At 43.6% G+C, this 22905-nt stretch overlaps 1 protein-coding gene across 2 annotated transcripts in view; it reads right to left on the reverse strand.

Moving 5' to 3' along the window:
• Window positions 1–10516: 10516 nt before the first annotated feature.
• The window catches only part of KNL1 (kinetochore scaffold 1), a 45767-nt gene continuing 33378 nt past the window's right edge, over window positions 10517–22905 (reverse strand). The window contains exons 18-27 of one of the 2 annotated variants that reach the window (XM_075129701.1): window positions 21923–22003; window positions 21445–21484; window positions 21217–21318; window positions 20646–20746; window positions 20274–20342; window positions 19993–20102; window positions 19217–19335; window positions 13984–14046; window positions 13117–13239; window positions 10517–12980 (exon numbers count right to left, since the gene is read on the reverse strand). In XM_075129701.1, the coding sequence (XP_074985802.1) occupies window positions 12866–12980; window positions 13117–13239; window positions 13984–14046; window positions 19217–19335; window positions 19993–20102; window positions 20274–20342; window positions 20646–20746; window positions 21217–21318; window positions 21445–21484; window positions 21923–22003 (923 nt within the window). In that variant the 3' untranslated portion in view covers window positions 10517–12865. The remainder of the gene's footprint in view (window positions 12981–13116; window positions 13240–13983; window positions 14047–19216; window positions 19336–19992; window positions 20103–20273; window positions 20343–20645; window positions 20747–21216; window positions 21319–21444; window positions 21485–21922; window positions 22004–22905) is intronic. The other variant, XM_048854842.2, reaches the window with a different exon arrangement.

The following is a 22905-nucleotide window of genomic DNA, read 5'->3' on the forward strand; positions in this document are numbered from 1 at the left end:
CGCCGATAGGACCCCTTCCCTGAGACGCAACGCCCCGCCTCTTCCTAACGCTGCCTTGTCACCGGGATCCACAGGCGGCGTCGGTGTTACTGCGCATGCGCTTGAGAGCTGCGCCTGCTCCGTAACATCTGTTGAAACCGCTGCCCTCACTTTGCCCTCGAGTCACTGGATTCCATCGCGCCGCGTTCCCCGCCGTTCCCGAGGGCGGGGGGAGAAGCGGGGTAGTGGGGTATCTGCGCAGGGGCAGGCCTGCTGCACAGGCGGGTCAGACAGCTGGAAGCAGGGGAAGGAGCGGGGCCAAGCCAAGCCAGGGGGCGATGCACTGCCAGGCCGGGGCAGAGGGGATGACAGAGCCCAGCTGGGGTGAGCCCTCTGCATTGGTTGCAGCAGAGCGGCTCCAGCCCCCGGCAGGACTGTGCATCTCAGCCCCCGCTTCCCAGGGAGGCACGGTGCACCCCTGAGCACAGCCAAGCCAGCTCTTCCATGTCTAACCGGATGCAGTGAACTGCTAAAGGAGTCTGATTGATTCCCTGGGTAGGTGTAAAAACTGCTGCAGTTCCCCTAAACTGCCCTTGGAGGGTGCTTTTGTCAACTGTTATTGTGCCTCTCTGTCATCCAAATGAGGAAAGCAGGGACCCCCCCCCCCAAGAAACTATGACTCCTAAATTCCCCCTTGAACAGACTAGATGGCATTTTTTGTTCTTAGCTCTGGCAAAGAGGTCCACTTCTAGAAGCCCCCAAGCCTGAAATATGCTGACAAGAACCTAGGAATCCAACTCCCATTAGTAGTCTTGGGAAAAACACCTGCTGAAAGTATCAGCAGTGACATTTTGCCTGTCCAGGAGATGCATAACAATTTCAGCAATGTGATATATTATGCACCACTTCCATAACTTTATTGTCTTGGTAAAGAGAGAAAGGGATCCTGCTCCTCTCTGCCAATTGATATAAAACATGCAGGGCATGTTTCTGTCATGACTTTGATAGACCTGTGTCTGGTGAGAGGCAGAAAATGAAGGCAGGCATTTCTGACCACTCAGTCCAACAGGCTGATATAGAGGATGGTTTCTTGGGGTGACATCTGCCTTGTACCAGGAGAGCACTAAGGTACACCTCCATCCAAACAGAGATGCATCCATGGTTACAGTTAGCACTAGTGTCTGGTGGAGGAAGAGAACTCCCACCCCTGCACTGTGATAAGCTTTCCCTCAGTCTAGGGAGCTTTCACCTGTTGCACTGACCCATTGGTCCAGGCTGTGTCTGTAAAGTAAACTGATCTGAGCCGGCCCTGGAAAAAGCAAAGGCATAATCTTATATGTTCTGTCACACTAGTGCAAGCTGCCATGTGATCTAGAAGTTGAAGACCGTTTCTGACTGAAGTCTAGGGATTCCTATGAATAGTTCAGAGAAGGTTTAATAGTGTCATAAATCTGTCCCTGGGAAGGACGTTTCTGGCTGCCAAAGAATCCAGGGATGCCCCTATAAATTGATCTGAAAATGAGTTTAGGGGGGGATTTTCCTACATTCAACTGAAGACTTAAGTCCAAGAACAGAGAAAGCACTTCCCATGCAGTGGTCAACACCTCTTGATGGGACAGACTCTTGAGCAACCAATTGTCAAGATACAGGAATACAATTGTTTGACAATGCAAATAGGCAGCTACCACTGACAGACCATTGTAAACATTCTTGAGAACAAATGGGACCACCCGATACTGAAAGTGATCCTGACCTATGACAAAACACAGGAACCTTCTGTGGGACGAGTGTATTGCTATACAGAAGTATTAGTCTTGAAGGCTGAAAATCAATCCCCCTGAAATCTAGAGAAGGAATTATAGTGGTCAGTTACCATCCTGAATTTTTGAGACCTCATGAATTTGTTTAGGAGTCTTAGATCTAAGATTGGTCTCTACCCTCCATTTTTCTTTGGCATAAGAAAGTACCTTGGGTGGAAGCTCCTTCCCCTGGGCTGAGCAGGGACTGGCTCTATCACTCTTAACTGAAGAAGGGAGTTTATTTCATGTCCTACTAAGAACTCATGACAAGGGTTTTTGAAGGGAGATAGGGTAAGGGGATGAGGAGGGATGGAGGTAAAATGTATAGTGTAATCCAATACAATCTCTAAGAGTATGCAACAATTTGGCAGTATTCTCCATGAACATAGTCCATCAAGCAGGAAATCCTCTACTGTATTCTGGACTTCTCTGGGGAAATCAGACAACTGTGCATCACCACTGCTGTGGAGAGGGAATAGGCTGAGGTATCAAGAGCTGCCTGAAGAGATTTTCTAGCCAGTAAATGCCCTGCAATAATGGTATCCTGAAATTGTTCCTGGTGATCTGGAGGAAAATGTTGAAAAAAGGAACCAAATTTTGCATAATTTACAACTAAAGTTATATTTGGACATCAGCGCCTGGGAATTCAGTGCAGAATTGTAGGATTTTCTCCCCAAAAGGTGCAGGTGCTTCTGGTCTCTATCATATGGGATGGACTTACATCAGTGTTGTTTGCACTGTTCATTCACCACATTTACCAACAGAGAACTGGGCAGAGATTGAGGAAAAATAAGTACTCAGAGTCCTTGGTGGGAAAATAATACTTTTTTCAGCTCTCTCAAACATAGGTGTTACTGTAGCTGTGGTTTGCCAAGTGGCTTTTCCACGTTCCAGCAGAGCCTCGTTGATAGGAAGGGCAACTCTGGTTGGTGTCAGAGTGAAGAATATCTAACAGCTTGTGTTGCGATTCTTTGACCTTCTCAAGAGCTATCCAGAGGGAATCTGCCATCTGTTTAATGAGATCTTGAAAGTGCTGAAAATTGCCCACAGATGGAGGAGGAAACATTACTGCCTCATCAGATGAGGAGATGAATGGTAGTCTTAAGGGTAGCCTCTTTGTCCTCCCTAGTCTCTTGGTTCTCAAATGATTCCTTCTGGTTTTGGGGAAGGGGAAGCTTGAGTCTCTTTATCATCCCAATGGGAAAGGGTTGAGGCTCTCGAAAACTGTTGACGATAAAGCTGCCCAGGGATCCTAATATGACCATAAAGGCCATAATGGAGAAGGGGTGGCATCTAGGGTTGCTCCCACTAAGAGTGATGAGGTTCCCGGACATCTTCACTGTTTCTCCAAGAAAAGGGGTCCTATATGGGTATGTAGGAGAACCCTAGAGAGATATCAATGATATTGAAGGCAGGTCTCCATCATTGTCGTCTTCTTTCTCTAAACAGGGGAGTTCCAATTGAAAAGGGAAACAACAGTACTGGGGATGTATAAGGGTCTGAGACCAAGTCATTCTTGGTACTGAGACACTCTCAGTACCTGCAAACAATGGAGACTCTGGTTCAGCAGTCACAGATGAGCCCTTCATGTACCTAAAAGTCTTGCAGTAGAGCGAAGCATTACGGTATCAACAGTGTGGTGTGCTTGTCCCTGAAGGATGGTACAGAGCGTTCTGAGTGCTTCACAAACAGCATTGACATAGATGGAGGCTTAGTCTTACTCAGTACTGAAGAGTTTGATAGGGTACCAAGAAAGGGGGTAAGTCTGATGGTACCAGTCTTCTATGTTTACTCTGGCCATTTCCAGTAGACCGTATTGGAGCCATGCTTACTCTTAAAAGAGCTACCGGATTTTCTTGATTCACTGGTGCTGGAGGAGCCCTTCACCTCTATGGTACTGAGCCTCGAGGACAAAGTCTCTGAGGCTGTTGCCCTGCTTGGAGAGTGAGGTCTTTTTGGGGTGGTTTCCTTAAGAAGGGAGTTTCGTTTAGGATCTTTAGATGAAGTCTGAGGCTTTCCCCTTCTAAGAGTGTTGCACTGAGATTGAAGGGGTGCTAGAAACCTCCAGAGACTGATATACAGGGGGTTCTCCTGATCTGGCTCCGAAGCAGGATAAAGGGAGCACTCCATCATTTACAGTTGCAGCTTGATTTCCCAGTTCTTCCATGCCATAGATGTGAGGGCTAAACAGAAGTTACACTTCTGTGAGACAAGCAACTCTCCTTGGCAGCAGTCACACTCAGTGTCCATCACTGACTGAGATAGCCTCTCTATACGAGGCGACCTTTAACCCCTGTTGAACTGGGCATGCACCTCACTGGGAGGATTTCTCCAGAGGAAATAAAACCTCTCAAATAACCGGTAACTACTACTAACCAACCAGCTCAACTAAAACAGTTCTAACTTAAAGTCAGCAAGCAGCTAAGGTGCACACCATGCAGACATGCTAAGCTCCGTCTCAGGCCTTGAGAAGGAACTGAGGGTGGTGCCTGCACAGCCTGATATAGCCCTGGTGCTGGGTACAAGGATATCAGCAGTGCATGTGCAGGCCAAATGGACACTGCTAATGAAAATCTCCAATTGAAGGTATGTGGGGTGCACATGAACCTGAAGTGAAGCATCCATAGAGACACTACTCAAAGAATTAACAGTTTATTGCCCTACTTTCTATTGTTTGTGTTGGTGAGATATGGAGTCATTGCATTAACTGTTTGTGGGAACATATAATGGTCATAGGTGCCAGAGATGGGGGAGTGAGGACAAAAGGCCATTGGACCTCCCCGACTTTTGAGAACCTAAACTTAGGAGGGATGCAATGGGAGCGGGGGTAGCCCCACCCCTTGTCCACGGACTAGAGCTGGGTGGAATAAAGGCAGAGCCCTGCTGGCATGGAGGGGTGACCAGGCCAAATTTGAATGAGTGGCATTGTGTCCTGGCGCACAGGATCACAAGTAATACCATTCCAATTTGTCCCAGTTTGGTTGCTTTCCCCTCCACCCCATCCCCCCGCTGTCCTTTCAGCATACGTGACAAGGTCTAGAACCTAAGTCAGGAAAAGGAGCCTCCAGTTAGCCAACAAGTTCCAATTAACAGATAATCTGATAAGATGCCACTGCCACTTTATTCATAATTTATATAAAATAATTTTAACGAAAGTAACAAGACATGTCAAGGCAGGGGTGTGCTTAAACAGGAGTATCTACATTTCATTGGTGCATGCCTTAGAATGACCAAGATTTGTATGGCATCCTAGCATTCATCTGCTACTGATCAACAAGAAAAAGGAAGATATTAGGACAAAATGTAATGGCATGGTATCATTATAGACACTGACAGGAAATTGTCTTAACAACATAGACAAAGCATTGCCTAAGCAGGATAGCATTGTTTGTAGATACTTCTAAGTCTTCATGATTTCCATTAAGATATTTAATCTTTTAGTACTGGCAAACTACCAGGCATGTGGACATGTGCAACAGTAACAGCCATCCATAGAGAGAATAGAGAAGATTTTAAAGGTGGACAGCCTGTCTCATATTCAGTAGTAAGAGAGAGCATTTTAGGATTAAGTATATTAAGTAGTACAATATATACACAGCACTCACATTCAGGGTTTAAAAGTCATAACATTTCATGAGCCACCCCCTCATAAGTCAACAGTGGTATCAAGTTGGGGCGGGGGGGGGGGGGGGAAGAACATGGTGAATCTTAGGTAGAGAACAATGTTCTATCCCTCCGCCCCCCCCCCTCACTACTTGATACCACTTTCTTACCTTTTATTTGCATTATGTCCTTCCAATGTAGCTCATAAGTATCTCAAGGCAGAGACCTTTAACTCATTTGTAAAATGCCACATGTAGGTATGTGGCACTATGAAAGTACTACTTGATCTGCTAATTATTTTTCAGTGGTCTTATTCTTTTGCTTAACAAATTGTCTACTTTATATTTGGCAGCAGCTACCATATAATGGTAAATGCCTAACTTCATAAAAAGCAAGTCCTGAAAAGAGCAGTACTTGCCAAATGATCAGCCTTAAACAACACACACACAGATTATAGTATATAGAATCAAAAAGCCATTTCCACTGTAAATTTTTGATCATGCCACCATGGCTTTCTTATCACTGTCAGTACCTATTCTGCCTCCCCACCTCCCAACTAAATTTAAATAAAGCCTGTAAAATGATCTCTTTATATAAAGTCCTCTGCCAAACTAGGTTACAAATTCTGAGGTGAGCTTTAGTTTTTGAGAACTGTGGGCTTTGCAGGAGGGAGACTGGAAAAAGGGAACTAGTTATCTCATAAAGCCTGATTTTCTCTCATTGCGGAGAAATCCCCAGCACAAGAGGAAGCCAAAGGGTTACCAGAGGTGTTGCAGCCTTGGATTCATTACTGAACTTTGCTGACCTCATAGCACTAAGATGAAAGAGCAGGAAATTATTGGCAGTTGTAATCCGACTCCTGGAACCACTCATGCCAACTTTCACTGGGCTGGAAAGGTTAGGAGCAGTTTACTGCTCACATGCGCTGGAGCCCCAGTCAGGCAGACAGGAGCTTCATACGGCTTAGAGCCACACCAGTCTGAAAAGGAGGACAGCAGCAGCCCCAGTTTTTCACATTAACATATAGAGTAGTTCTGATGATAGAGGGGCCTTTATAGGTTTGATTAGAAAAATAAGGTACAAGTATAATGAGAAGTAACTACAAATATCTACCCAGACCAACAACTGCATTTCATTGGCTGGACTGGAGGAATCATAAAAAATATCCACAGCTTTGGGAGCCTGGCTGAGAAAGTTCTACACAGGATTATCAGTTTATCTGAATAAAATTAAATGAGCTGTGTACTGTAAGTGCAAAAGTCTAAGCCATTAGATGTAATGAAGTCCTTGATACCAAACAGGTCATTCTGAGTTAAACGGAAGTAATTTTGAAAGCATAACCCTGAGAAGCATATTTAGAGACCCCATTTCTAATCCAGGAGCATGAGAAGAGGTTTTTTCCTCAGAGTTCCTAAAAAAAGAATGGAATTTACATTGAAGCTAAATATTAGTAGCTTCCATATCTGCAGGTGATGTAAAAAAAGTTTGTGAAATACACACTAAGTTAAAATTTAAATTTTAGTTATTTTACAAGTATAATGGCACATGGGGCTCTTTAAAAAGAACCTGGTTTCTCAAGTGCTAGAGGCACTGGGCCCAACAAGACAGAGGCACAGGCAAGATCAGGCTTTACTCTAAGTCTGATTTTTACTAGATCTTCTGCTGTGGGGATAGATGTAAATCTAATCCCAACTCAAGAGTTTCCTTTTCACTCTCTTATTATCTTCGATGAGTAGGCTAATCACTTGGCATACTACGTTGGGGCACTACCTCGTGTACATGCCTGAAGGCAGAGACTTGAATGGGAGCAGCAGCATGCACCTTCTTTCAACCAGTGCATCTGTCCTAGGGACAGAGTTTTAGATGTTTCCTATGAAAATTAAAGTTGAGGGCACGAGAAATACAATATTTATAATACAGGGCAAAGTGACCTTCATCCTCGTCCTTCATCCTCACCTTAATCCTTCTGCAGCTATTTGGAGAATTTAATCCAGCATCAAATTTGATTTACTCAAGCAAGATGTGAAGACTGAACATGAAGAATGGACACCATGAGCGTTGAGTGGCTTCTGCACTTACCACTACACAGAAATCAGTCCCAAATCAGTAACTGGAGAGAAACTGATACCCTGTGTTTCCTCAGAAAGATTTCCTTCTCATGACACTGTGAATTTAATTTCCGAGTGTAGACAAGCCTTAATTCAGATTAAGGGAAGGTGTGAATTTAAAGTGAATTTAAAGTGAAATAGCTATTTTGGATTTATTCTGAAATAAAAACTTCTACACAACGAGTTAATCAGAAATAGCTATTCTGGAATAGTTCCCTGTGTAAACAAACCATTAGTCAAATTGGAACCCCTCCTGAAACATACACTGTTTATTTTACACGAATGATTTTTTTGTAATTGGTTATTTTAGATGCCTGTACATCACTTAATATTTACAGTCAAAAACAGGTGTTTCAAATTAAATCAGATAAGTGAAAGTACAATAAGTACAATTACCATGTTTTATCACCAATATCTATAAAAACTATCAAGACAGAACACCACAGTCAAGTTAGGATTTAAGTTGAGTGTTTATATTAGGGCTGTCGATTAATCGCAGTTAACTCACGCGATTAACTCAAAAAATTAATTGCAATTAAAAAAATTGCAATTAATCACAGTTTTAATCACACTGTTACACAATAGAATACCAAATGAAATTTATTAAATATTTTGGATGTTTTTCTACATTTTCAAATATACTGATTTCAATTACAACACAGAATACGAAGTATACAGTGCTCATTTTATATTTTTTATTACAAATATTTGCACTGTAAATATGATAAATAAAAGGAATAGTATTTTTCAATGCACCTCATACAAGTATTGTAGTGCAATCTCGATCATGAAAGTGCAACTTACAAATGTACTTTTTTTGGGTTACATAACTGGACTCAAAAACAAAACAATGCAAAACTTTAGCGCCTACAAGTCCACTCAGTCCTACTTCTTGTTCAGCCAATAGCTAAGATAAACAAGTTTGTTTACATTTATGGGAGATAATACTGCCCTCTTCTTATTTACGTCATCAGAACGTGAGAACAGGCATTCGCATGGGACTTTTGTAGCCAGCATTGCAAGATATTTACATGCCAGGTATGCTAAACATTCGTATGCCCCTTCATGCTTCAGCCACCATTCCAGAGGACATGCTTCCATGCGGATGACTCTCATTAAAAAAAAAAAAATGTGTTAATTAAATTTGTGGCTCCTTGGGGGAAAATTGTATGTCTCCAGCTCTGTTTTACCTCCATTCTGCCATATATTTCATGTTATGGCAGTCTCGGATGATGACTCAGCACATGTTCATTTTAAGAACACTTTCGCTGCCGATTTGACAAAATGCAAAGAAGGTACCAATGTGAGATTTCTCAAGACAGCACTCTACCCAAAGTTTAAGAATCCGAAGTACCTTCCAAAATCTGAGAGTGATGAGGTGTGGAGCATGCTTTCTGAAGTCTTAAAAGAGCAACACTTTGATGCGGAACTACAGAACCTGAACCACCAAAAAAAGAAAATCAGTCTTCTGCTGGTGGCATCTGACTCAGATGATGAAAATGAACATGTACCAGTCCACACTGCTTTGGATTGTTATTGAGCAGAACCAGTCATCAGCATGGACGCATGTCCTCTGGAATGGTGGTTGAAGCATGAAGCATATGAATCTTTAGCATATCTGGCATGTAAATATCTTGCGATGCCAGCTACAACAGTGCCATGAGAACGTCTGTCCTCACTTTCAGATGACATTGTGAACAAGAAGTGGGCAGCATTATCTCCTGCAAATGTAAACAAACTTGTTTGAGTGACTGGCTGAACAAGAAATAGGACAGAGTGGACTTGTAGGCTCTAAAGTTTTACATTGTTTTATTTTTTAATGCAGGGGTTTTTTTCATAATTTTACATTTGTAAGTTCAACTTTCATGATAAAGAGATTGCACTACAGTATTTGTATTAGGTGAATTGAAAAATACTATTTCTTTTGTTTTTTACAGTGCAAATATCTAATAAAAAATTTGATTCTCTTAAAGTGTTGAGCTGGGTTTAGAACCCAACACCTCTGAATCCCAGGCCTGTGCCTCTTTTTCGAAAGCTTGGGTAGTTGTTAGATAAAGTGAGCAGTATACACATCGTATTCTGTGTTGTAATTGAAATCAATATATTTGAAAATGTAGAAAACACCCAAAATATTTAAATAAATAGTATTCTATTATTGTTTAACAGTGCAATTAATTGTGATGTTTTAATCGCTTGACAGCCCTAGTTTATATTAAAATAGGGTAGTTCTGACTCATGTTCCTTCTTTTGCATCACCAGCCTCTTCTACAGATGGCATTGTATTCTTATGATAAAAGAGAATTTAAAAAGGAGCAAATACTGTCATTTGTAGATTACTCATACTGAAGTCATCTCTCTCTTTTTATGCAAAATCTAACAACTACCCAGGCTTTCGAAAAAGAGGCATAGGCCCGGGATTCAGAGGTGTTGGGTTCTAACCCAGCTCAACACTTTCAGAGAATCAAATTGAAGACGCAAATGATCAGATACTTTAGAGTTATTCATGGAGTTGCCTGACTGAACAATGGGCATATGCAGAATAATTGTGAAAACTTTAGAAATGAGGTTCTAATTGAATTTATCTTTGCAAATTAATTCTAGTAGATATATTACTTCTACGTTTAGAGTCATAAGTCAAGTCTGAAACCGTAGAGGAAAACTGGGGGAAATTACTCTTTGAATGACAATATGCCGTTAACGTCAACTTCTAAAATCCTTGGAGGAGTTCATGTGTACACACACTATGACTAAAAATTATATGCAAGACTAGAGCTGCTTCATTTCTGCTGTGCTTACATTCTCTCTGCTATTTCCCCTACCCTCTAGGTCTCCAACTAGAGCAGCTACAAAGATCGCTCTGATCAGACAATTCACCATATTCCACCCCAGTCCTTCCAGTCCCCTGATTTTCTTGGCTTAGTTTTTCTTTGATGTCTCTCAGACAATTCATTTACCGCCATGCAGCACAGCACTTTATGAAGTATTGCAGGAGCACCCTCTGCTGGTTAAAAATGTCAAGACTTCATCAATTTAAATATATATTTTAAAATGCATTAAAAGTAGTTTCTGGTACTGCCTCTCAAGAGTCTTCTGCCAGCTTGTGGTCATTTTCCTAGGGTATTTTTATATATATTTTTTCTCCTGTTTTGTGAAAGTCATTCACAGACAATGGGAGGAAATTAAGACTATATACAGGAGAATCAGTGGAACACACACACAGTCAAATTTACAAACAAAAGACAGAAGAAAAATATTGCTGTAATAATTTACAGGTAATGACAAAAGCTAGTCCCATGCTATTAGATAAATTTTCAGATGGAAATCTGATATGAGTTGACAATATCCATTTAACTTCTAAATTATTTCACAGTAAAGAAGAGAAGAAAAGTATTAATGATACAAATGTTTAATGAGCTTTTCTCTACCTTATGTGGAAGGAAAAATTGGAAAAACCAGAGAAATTCATAAAAATATATCAATGCTTAAACATCTGAAAACACATTTTAAAATACTTATACTTTACAGGCATATAGAAACAGTCAGGCACCTACAGAATGGAGAGTTGAGAAGTGCTAGATGCTTCAACACCATAGGAACAGTGTCTGTACACCCAGGACATGACCATGTCAGTCCCGACAATCTGAAGAATATACTTTATTAAGACTAATAAAACAGTCCAGAGTATGCCAAAGGTATTATCCAGATCTCCTAGTTTTGAAACCAAAGAATTCAGTCTCTATGAACAAAATTTGCTACAAAGACTAACATTGAAATATAGTGCACTGATTGCTCCTTAAGGCTCCTAGAACATTACAGCTCATGCAATTTATAGGAAACTTGGGGACAGACAGGATGTCAGTTAGTGATTTCTGTGGCAAATTATATACCAACTTCTCCAGGGCATTCAGCAAATGTTTAGAATTTGTTACTAGTTTATCTATTACCAGTATCAGTACAAAGAGTTAAAGAAAAGCAATGATCTGGATGGTTTGCTAAACAAGGATCCTATTCCAGTGAGGATACAAAAGGAGGACAGGTAAAGGAGATTGTATTTGGAAGAAAAATGCATTTATGATGAAATTTAAAAAAAGGTTTTGCCATAAAGTATCCATAAAGGTAAAGCAAAAAATTCTAGTAGTGGCAGTTTCATTAAAGTTACTAAAATTTTCTTTAGAAACTTAATTATAAAATAATTAAGCAAAACATGATCAATTTGACTGAAATACAACTAAAAGAGCTGCTTGTTTCTGAGACCATAGTACACATCACAAGACATTTTCAGATAGCTGGAATTTGTTTAGCTGGATTTGTTGTATCTATTATAACCATTTGTACCAATACTGCAGATAAAAACAGAGCAAACACTATTTGGGTCTCTGTTTAGGCAGAGAAAAGTCCATCTATTTAATGAAAATCACCACAGAGTTTTTTTTTCTAAGGAAACAGCTCCCTCAAGCAAGATAGTATCAAAATGGTCGGTGCTAGAAGTGTGCTTGATAGATCCAGCCCTTCTGAACATCTCCTACCATGTCACCTCCTGAATACACTAAGCAAAAGCAGATTTACATATCTAGCCTTCTTACCCCTTTGAGAAATAGGGAGCCTAGCCTAAGTAAGTGCATCAAATAGCTTAACACCTTAGCAATAGAAAAGGATCTATGTGCAGAATGATTAGAACCAAATACCACAATGAAAAGTTCACAACTTGATCCATGTGACTTTGGGGTCTGTTGCGCTGCAAAATCAATGGTTAGAAACAGGGATCTGTAACCTTAAAAAGAAACTTCTAACTGTGTGCATGACATTTGTGAATTTCGTAAGTTATAATTTTGTCAAGCAGCAGAAACCAGAATTATAGTTTCTGTGATCTGAGCGACATTCCAGTCAGCTGATATAATCAAACTTGAAATCTGGGCTAGTTAGTGATAATAACTTCCAGTCATGCAAGCCTTGGAAGATAGACAATAGCCCTTGGTAATAACAGACCAGAGAAATTACCAGGCTAATTCTGGTGGTTATAGGAGCTAGAATTTCTTTTATGTGGCAGAGTGTAACAAAAGGGAAACCAAAACCAGCAGTAGCTGGAAGGGTTGGGGAAGAGGAAAAAAATATGAGAAAAGTGGGACAAATTAATGGAAGCCATCTGAAATTCCTCCTTGGCTCTACAGAGATTTCTGCATTCCCTCAGCATGCTTTAGTATAGGAGAGGTATTTGGTAGTAGGCTTACTGAGATTTCATTTCAGTGGTTTAAATATTGGACAATTTCACAGTCAGTTGCTAAATCAGATTCTCATAGCACTGAAAGAAGCTGGCAACTCTTGTAAGTTTGAAGAGGACAGACATCCAGCTTGAGAACTGTATTGACCTGAGTGGATTTAGTGAATGATCAGGGAACCCTGGAGCAAGTTATGATGAATCATTTTGACCATTCTCGTCAGGTAGTTGGTGCCCAGTGGCACATTGGACAGAACAGCAGAAATTTCATCATGGCTGGGAAAGACAAAAAGAAATCATCATCTCAGGTGAGCTTCTGACAGTATACTTCTTAGCATTTAAGCTTCCTGTTCCCTGCTTTGAAGTGAAAAGTATGCCCAAAGTCCTTTATTCTTCTGCTTGTGCTACTCACCCAAGGCTCCCAATCCATTTTTGGACAGTGAAAGGGAGTGGAGCTGATGGGTAGTTGGCAGATAGAAAGAGTGTCACCTCAAACTTTGCAAAAGCTGTGGAAGTGGAGAACAAGAGCTTCACTCTGCATGGAAAACAAAATGTACATGCAGAGGGTTAAGTCGTGGCTTTCTATAATACAGCTTCCTTTGAAATTGTGTCTCCAGATGTGAAAGACTAGTGTCTTAACACAGACGTTACACACAGCCTCACTGTATATTCTTCACTGTATATTCTTGAAGAGCATCAATAGAATTTGTTTATAGTGTAGCAGTGGGTAAGGTTGAAGGAATCTTCCCATTTTAAGTAATAAGGCCCAAGTTCCCCTCAGAAGAAACCAATCTCCCTAAAGGTTAATATGCCACATTTTGTCTTAAGGCAGAATTGTTTTGGAAGGACTAGGGCAGGAAGGGAGAGGAAAGATTCCTTTTCTGGATTTCCACCCTTCAAAAAAAAATAAATAAACAAACCTCATTTCTCCAAATATGTAACTGCACATTTGTTTTGTTGACCTCGCTAAAGAGTACTGCCTTTTCTTTTGTTATGTTGTGATGAGGGACACAGGGCATTAATGAGGGATATTACCAAAAAAATCCAGCCTGTGTATATACCCCACATTAAGGAACATAGAGAAAGGGTTAACTAGAACAGGGATACAAAGAGGCAATGGAAATCTGGAAGAGGGATCCTGCAATGAAGAGTAAGTACTTTTCCAGCTCAGCCCAGCCATGCCACAGGACAAGGAAGCACCATGGGAAAGTGGGAACTGGGAAAATGAAGGATTACTGTGCTTTAAATGAACTAGAAGTTAAGCAATGTGTTTTTCTACCTGTCTGAAGCAAACTTAAGATGTCTTCGCTTTGCTGTTTTGATTTTTTTCCCTGAAGACCAACTGTAAGAAAAAGACAGTTACTTACTGTAACTGAGATTCTTTGAGATGTGATGCAGCTGTGTATTCCACTTAGATGTGTGCGCACCCAGCACACCGAAGCCAGAGAATTTTGCCTAGCAGTACCGTAAATGGGGAGTGCTTGTGCCTTGTAGCCACAGCCCCTCCTTTGGCCATATGAGGTGGGGGCGCCCCAACCCCCCTCAGTTCCTTCACACCAACGTGCAGAGACTAGACTCCGATGCAGAGGGGACAGAAGTGGGTCACAGAATACATGTCTGCATCACATCTCAAAGAACCACAGTTACAGTAAGTAACCATTTCTTCTTCAAACAGATGCAGCAGTGTATTCCACTTAGGTGACTCATAAGCAGTACCCTCCACCCAGAAGGCAGGGCTTAACGCGGGGTGGGCAAACTACAGGCCACGGGCTGGATCCAGGCCCTCAGGGCTTTGGATCCAGCCAGCAGGATTACCCCCTGTGGTGCCGCAGGCCCCATGCTGTTCTCAGAAGCGGCCGGAACCACTTCTCTGGGGCCCCGTGCATTGCCCTTGCCTCCAGGCACCGCCCCCGCAGCTTCCATTGGCTGGGAACGGGGAACCACGGCTAATGGGAGCTTCGGGGGAGGTACCTGGAGGCGTGGCAAGGACAGCACACAGAGCCCTGTGTCCCCCTCCCCTCCCCCCCAGGGACCGTGCAGGGACATGGTTCTGGCTGTTTCCCGGAGTGGCGCGGCGTGGGGCCAGGGCAGGCAGACAGGGAGCCTGCCCTTGCCCCAGTGTGCGCTGCTGCCACCCCAGAGCCACTTTAGGTAAGCGGTGCTGGGCCTGAGCCCGAACCCCTCCTGCACCCTGTCCCCCAACTCCCTTCCCTAAGCCCCCTGCCTGCACCCTGCACCCCTGTGCACCCCAATCCCCTGCCCTGAGCTCCCTCCCGCAGTCCACACCCCTCCTGCAACCCAACCTCCCTTCCCTGAGCCCCCCCATACACCCTGCACCCCAACTCTGCCCCAATCCCTTGCCCTGAGCCAGTTTTTGCACACCGCACCCCCCCACCTCCTGCACTCCCTCCTGCACCCCAACCCCCTGCCCTGCATACAATTTCCCCACCCAGATGTGGCCCTCGGCCCAAAAAGTGTGCCCACCGCTGGCTTACAGCCTACCCAAACAAAGATTACAGGACAGCCCTACCAAAGCTTGCTTCTTCCCTGGCAGATGCGATAACGGCATAATGGTTCGTAAATGTATGGATGGATGCCCACTTAAGCAGCCCTGCAAATGTCCGAACTGTTGTGGAAGACTGCCTCAGTCTGTAGTCTCAAAGGTGGCAAATCGCCTGAAGGCTCTTGGTAGGCAAAAATGCTCTCAAACTCTTAGAGTTTATTAGGATCCCAATGAACTCTATTTTCTGCGCGAGAACCAAAGTTAACTTACTGAGACCCAGACGGGTCAAGCAAAGAGACCCAGACGGGTCAAGCAACCGTAATGTAGCATCGACATGGGAAAGGACTTCCTCTCTGGGACCTGCCTCTCAGTAACCAGTCATCCAGGTACAGGAAGATGTTGATTTTTTCTTCCTGAGGTACACCATCACCACAACCATGCAGTTGGTAAAAACCCTAGGGGCGAAAGAGAGATCAACGGGAAGCACCATATACTGAAAACGGCACTCCACTATGATGAATCAAAGGAATAGTCTAAGGCTTGGCAAAATCACCATGTGAATCGTGTCCTGAAGGTTCGGAGCAGCAAACCAGACATTCTGAGACAACGCAGGGAGGATAGTTGATAGAGTGACCATTCAGAACCTCATGTATTTGATATATTTGTTGAGGCCGTGAAGGTCAAGAATAGGTCTCATTTCTTCCTTGGATCTGGACACCAGAAAGTACTGAGATTAGAAGCCTTGACCCCAGCGTTCTGGCAGAACATCCTCCACTGCTCTCAAAGCCAGTAGCAAGCAAACCTGCTTGAGGAGCACTATCTCATGAGAGGGGTCCCTGAAGAGGAATGGGGAGGGAGGGTCGGTAGAGAGGTGGAAAGGAACTGGATGGCTTAGCCCAATCTGATGGTTCTTAGAACCCAGCTGTCTGGGGAGATCAGACCCCAAGCATTGTGAAAACGAGTCAGCCAGTCCCCAAACAAAGGGTACCGGAAGAAGGGAGTGACCCCTGGAACTCTGCTCTGGACCAAGGAGTCAAAACAGGTGCTCGGGGGGTGCCAGGTGAAGGTGTGTGGGATTGGCCAAACCCCAGACCCAAATGCCTCTTCCTCTGGGACCTATGCCCCTTTCTGGGGTAGTCCTGCTGTCGTGGGGGAGGGAAAGGCTGCCCAAATGCATGCTGTGGATGATACTGCTGCTGATATTGATCACAGCAGTGGTCCCTCTCCACTGCCGGTGTGTACACCCCTGAGAACCGTAGGGTAGCCCTAGAGTGTAGAGTCTCATCCATCTTGTCAAACAAAACACTTATCCATCGAAGGGCAAATCCTCTATGGCCTGTTGCATGTTGGGAGCAATGCCCAAATTTCAGCGGCTAAGATGCTTTCCTCATGGTCACTGCCAAGGTCATCACTCTGGCTGAACTATTCGCCACATCCAGTGCAGACTGCAACAAAGTCTTAGCCACCAACCAGCCCTCAGTGATAAATGCCTGAAAGTCCTTCCTCGAGGCTTCAGGCAGCTAGTTTGCAAACTTAGACATAGCCATCCAGTTCACAAAATCGTATTTGGACAGCAGTGCCTGCTGGTCAGCAATACACATCTGCAAGGAAGAGAAGGTGTAAATCTTCCTACCCACCAGGACCATCTATCTAGAGTTCTTGTCGTTGGGAGTGGAAATAAACCTGCCCTGTTGGGCTCTATTGTTCACCGCAGTTACAACCATGGAGTTTGATGCATTATGGGACTAAAACCCCTCAAATCCCTGCACTGGAATGAAGTAGAATTTCTCCATGGGTTTCACATTAGGCAGTATTGAATCCAGAGTGCTCCAGAGAACCTTAGCAGGTTCTAGGAGCGCATTGTTAGTAGGAAGGGTGACTCTCCCAGGGACAGATGGCTGCAAGAGATCCAAAACATATGGGTATTCTTCTAGAGAAACTCCTCCTGAATACCCAGGGAGGTCCTGGTATGCCTTGACATCCTCTGGTACTGAAGGAGAGGAAGAGCTTGGCAGTGCAGAATTGTTCGAGGATAAAGAGGAAGTGGTTAACTGTGCCATAGCCAGATCCTGCTTCAGGACCAATGGACCTGGATGGACGAGGCTGGAGGTGATGGGAAGGTTTACTGGTGCCTGGACCTATGGTGGCTTGACGGTCACTGCCACAGACCTGCCTGGTGACCTCACCTTAGGGCAAGATGAGGAAAATCCATGGATTCCACAGGTATAGGTAAGGGCATTGGTGGCCAATAGGCTTCCTGACCACAAGACAAGCACTAATTCTGATTGCCAGTGTTCCATAAATGGCCCCCGATGGGAGTCAGACAATGGAGAGTGGGAGAGGAGGAGGAAGATCCCAATCTGGATGCTGATGAGTCCTGGGCTTAAGAGGATAAAGGTGGAGCCAGCTCTGAGGGTGACAGCAACCAGTCTGGCTCATCCGTAGCCCACAACAAAGATAAAACTGACACAGATGGTGGAAATGGTATCGCTGGCACTGAGTACACCTCCATTGTTTCCAGTGGTGGAAGTAGAGTCGACCCCAAAGTCAGCCCTGGTACCAAGGTGATTGACGGTGCTGAAGTGGAAGGTGATGAGTGCCACCACAGTAACACCTCAGCTCCAACTGCAACAGTGCCAAGGAGTTTCCCAGTGCTAAGGTCCCTTCCATTGAGCCTGGTACTTCCCCAGTTCCAGACTGTGGAAGGGGAACACTGGGGTGTAGTGTCAACAGACCTAAGGGTTCAGTGGCCTGTCCAGCCAATGGGGCTAAAAATGACTCAGCCGTGGCAAAGTCTAGGACCAAAGGAGAGGTCGGGGCAGAAGGGCAAAGGAGGTCTGCAGCCACCTGGTATGGTACCGACATGGAAACAATCTAACAGGGTCTCTAACATCCCTACTGAGTCCTGGGGAGCGGTAGGGAGGTTAGCACTAACTCTGTGCTGCTCCATGCTCTTCCTGGAAGAGGCAAGAGTCCCCACAAGATCTAGAGTAGTCTTGATTGGCCTTACATGACCTTTTCGTTGGTACATGCCACAGGGAACGGCTCCTCCGTTTCTTCGGAGAGACACCTGCTCCAGGGCACAAAGTGGCAGCACTCTCAGAACCTGAGAGTGACCTCTGATCCAACAAGGGCCTTGGTATTGAAGCAAGCCACATGGCCTCTTCAAGCAGGTGCTGTTTTAGGCAAAGGCCCTTAGCCACTTGAGTTCATTTTGTGACTGATTTACAGATCGAACACTGCTCCTTGACGTGGGCCTCACCCAAACACCACAAACTCCACGTCTGAAGAATTGTTAGGGATCACTCCCCGACACAATAGACCATGTTTAAACCCTGGTAAGGGCATCAGAAGGGAATACTTAACTAAATACAGCTAACCCTAATTTAACTACCACTAAGTGTACTAATTAATTATATACAACTAGAAAAAACACTAAAATAGTGAGAGGTTAAGACCACACAGAGCAAACAACTCCAGCCACAAGGGGAAAGAAGGATCTGGGAGGAGCCGGGTGGAGGTTTTGGGGTGATGCTGCCCCATAGAGCCAGGGAGGGGCTCATCCCTCGTGGCCACAGCACTGCTCCTCTACTGGTACTGCTAGGCAAAATTCTCCAGCTCCAGTGTGTTGGGTGCGCATACACCTAAGTGGAATACACAGCTACATCTACTTGAAGAACTCTTGGTCCTGACTCCCTGATCTAATGCTTTGGATAGAGGTATGTATCAAAGTGGCAGGTAGCAAGTGATGAAAGATGTGTCAGTAATGAAGCTGACAGAATCCCTGAACTGTTCATTTTCTGCTATTCTGAAGTTAGGGTTTTGTTTTTTAAAAAAGTGCTGAATTTTTAAAAAAAAACAACAAAAACAATGACGTTTTTGGATGTCAGCTGACTTCCATTATTAAAGTTAGACGGAAAGTGTGTTTCAAAGTCTTCTGTTTGTGAGTAGTCACTAACAGCACTTTTTTGGCGTTGAATTGCAGTAGGTGTGATCTTTAATCACTCACTTTGTATTGTCCACTTCTGTCTTCAGAAGATTAAACTTTCCACCCCATCTGTTCAGAAACACAATCTCTTCTCCTAAGAGTCGACAGCGATTCACCACTAATGAGACCTCATGCAGCATCTAAGTGGACAATCAGATAAAGTAATCATATTAGAGTTTACTCTTGTAAGCTACATAACATTTTAAATTGCAGTTCTACTCTAGAAAGTACATAAAAAACCCCATAATCTTAACTGCTAGCTCTACACTCAGTCTGGGATCTAAAAATGAAACTGCTCAAGTATCACCATAGATAAAAATTCCGCTGCCCGAGTTCTGCTCTCAAATATACCTCTGCATCGTTGTGGGAAGGCCAAATTTGGTTCTGCAATTAAAACCACTATTCTATTAATTATGTAGGAACCAGAATAGAATTTCTGTCCTGGATGGTTGTGCTGTCTCTGTAGTACTAACAGAAGCAGTAAAACATTTCAATTGTAAAGCAAGCAGACATCAATCAGGGAACAGATCTATTGATTGAGGAATCTACAGTTATACAGAGTAACCATTCAGAGCAGAACCAGATACTTTACTGTATGATTTATGACTGATTGAAACTACAGCTTTAGAATCACTTTCCTTATGGCAAACACTTAAGCAGCAGAATATGAATTAATTCAAGGCTGAACTTTATTTTAAGAAATCATTGTTAAAGAATATCATCTTTATTCTGTTGATCAGAATAGATTCCATGATCATCTTCTCAGGGCTCCGTAGTTTAGCTTCTTGGAACATTACCTGGGGCAGGTGGTCCATTGTTGTGCATTTTGTATGCCAGGAACCCTGACTTTCAATAAACTGGAAGATGAGCCTTTGGACTAGACATGATGAGAGTGGAGCTTTTTCTTCTGTAAGACAAAAGAAAGAATTATTCTTCAGAACTGTTTATATTTGTAATCAATAATCTCTGTTTGGCACTGCCAGGCAATGCACTTGCAGATAAAGTGCAAGTGTGCAGATGCCTTCCCACAAAACGGCAAACCCAAGGACCAGAGCAGCAAGCCACTTCAGAGCCTTACCATCCAACAGAGATTCAAAGCTCATATCAACAATCTTTCTGCAGGGATTGTGATTGAAAATAGCACCATCTGTGAGAGACCAAAAACAAACCAGATTATAAGGGTGTATTTCCAGACTGTGTGCACTTCCTAACACCTCAGAAATCTCTCTAGAGCAGACATCCAGGTTGTATAATTTAATCCTTTTGTTAAAAAAAAAATCAGGCCCAGACTCCAATCCATAACTACCGTAACTCACAGTTTGAGTGCTTCCATTCTAGTATGTTTGCCCTCTCCTACTAGTATAAGGTCAGCCTGATCTGATGGATTTATATTATGTAAACCTTTTGGTTTGTAAGCCAGAGAAAGCTCCTGCCAGATTTTGCCACTCACCCACTGGTGGTCCAAATGTAATAGTCAGTTCTATAGAATCATAAAGGAAGAAGAACACTGCCTGTTGGTCGCTCCATTCACTGATCTCCCATTCAGTGAAGCTAAAGAAGAAAAACGTGAGTTACAAACAAAGACACAAAGTGGAAAAAGATAAAAGTACTAGATGTACATACAACATCTAGCACCACATAAATGTGCTAATAGAAGCCGGCATTTTGCTGTCCCTGTGGACAGATGGAAACAGTAGCATGAGCATGACCTTCCAGGAAATATTTAAAATTTTGTCTTCTATTGAGAGGTAACACTAAACTTTAAAACAAAAATACTCATTTTGGAAGGGGAGGAGACTGCTATAGGAAGAGATTTTGCAATGTCTCTTTTGTATATAAAATCAGTGCATCCTACTATGCACTAAACTCACAGAAACTTTACTGCTAATTCTACATTACCAGGAGATAGGCTCCCAAATGTAGCAACAATTAAAAATGCATTAGCACTACCAATGTGGGGAGAAGAAACTGGTTGATCTCTGGGATAAGAATCAAAGGTGAAGACCCTTCCCTTCTCTTACTTGTATTTGTCAAGGAGCTCCTCACAGTCACTTGCTTTATTCTTCAGACGGTTTATCTCAGAAAACCCCTGCTTCTTCTGAACCTCCAGATTTGACAGATCCCTACAGAAATATAGCAACAAAATCAGATGCTCCTGGGAAGACAAAGCACCCTGATTCAATCTCTAGAACCTTAGTGCACATGCAGGCTTTAAATAGATGTAAAAGAATCATTGTGCGAAATTCTACCTTTGAAGCTCCTCTTCTTGGACTTTGAGGTTTTCAAGTTCTAAGAAATTTTAAAAAAAGCTATGAAAGATCTGCAAGCAGTATGAGAAGCATGAAAAAAAAAACCCGACTGGCTGTGCAGCCCTGGTTCTCAACATCAGGAGAGACCCCAGAGTGACGGTAATTACCCTTTCTAGGATGTCAGTAGAAATGGGCAATTATTCAGCACTTGTAGAACAATGCACTATAGCCAGCCCATGTTCTTTTCAGCTCATTGTATTCCAAGTTCTGATTTTCCAGAAAAAAGACAAAATGCAGAAAGGATGGTTTTTGTGGATAGCCATCTCCCAACCCAGTGAAGACAACTGTGGTGGTAAGATGCCCACCGTCCGTGTTTGCTTTCACACTAGCCTGGAGGTAGATATCCCCTACTCTGGATCACAAACCTTTCCATCCCCAGAGTTCATTAATGGAAATACACCTCAGCTGGCCCCATTACCTTTCTCAGAGTTTCTCACTTTGGACTCCCACTCTGACACTGGATCACTGATATCTGCTTCACATTCTTCCAACTTAGTAACTAAAGGAAAGAAGCGTTAGAAGCCATTCTCTACCTACCACACTATTCTGAAGCACAGCAGTAACTTCTGCAGGAATTCAGCCTCTCTTTGTATCAGTCAGGCTCAATGTTTAGGTTTCAGTTGTCTTCAGCTATTATAACAATGAGCTGCAGTTTTACTTTGTCAAAAATGACAATATAGACACATGTGACAAGAAGCCTGTAGTTCTAGAGTTTACACAGAAAATTTCAGGTAGCAGTGGATGGTGGGTAAAAATCTTATTTGTGCTATATCCCAGTATAGCAATTTTGAAACTCATGGTGCACATTTCACTTAGTCTCCACGTCCTACTTACAAGGTTCCCTTAAGCCAAATCTACAATCACAGGCCTATCCAACCAGCCTCGTACAGACAAGTTACTCACAGTACAGGACTTGTAATGCTCCAACACCCCTTTGCTAGTTTCTGCTTGTAAGTGATCATTTGAATAGTACAGGGGTGGGCAAACTTTTTGACCCAAGGGCCACATCAGGGTTGGGAAACTGTATGGAGGGCCGGGTAGGAAAGGCTTTGCCTCCCCAAACAGCCTAGCCCCCGCCCCCTATCCGCCCACTCCCACTTCTCACCCCCTGACTGCCCCCTCAGATCCCCCGACCCATCCAACCCCCCCAGGAAGCTGCCCCAACTGCCCTCCCAGCCCCTATCCAACCCCCCCTGCTCCCTGTCCCCTGACTGCCCCAACCCCTATCCACACCCCCGCTCCCTGACAGGCCCCCCCGAGACTCCCACGCCTATCCAACCTCCCATATTCCCTGTCCTCTGACCACCCCCTCCCAGAATCTCTACCCCATCCAACCACCTCCTGCTCCCTGACTGCCCCGACCCCTATCTACCCCTCACCCCCTGAGAGGCCCCCCTGGGA

The sequence above is a fragment of the Caretta caretta genome, chromosome 6 (assembly GCF_965140235.1).
Source record: "Caretta caretta isolate rCarCar2 chromosome 6, rCarCar1.hap1, whole genome shotgun sequence".
Classification (NCBI taxonomy): domain Eukaryota; kingdom Metazoa; phylum Chordata; order Testudines; family Cheloniidae; genus Caretta; species Caretta caretta.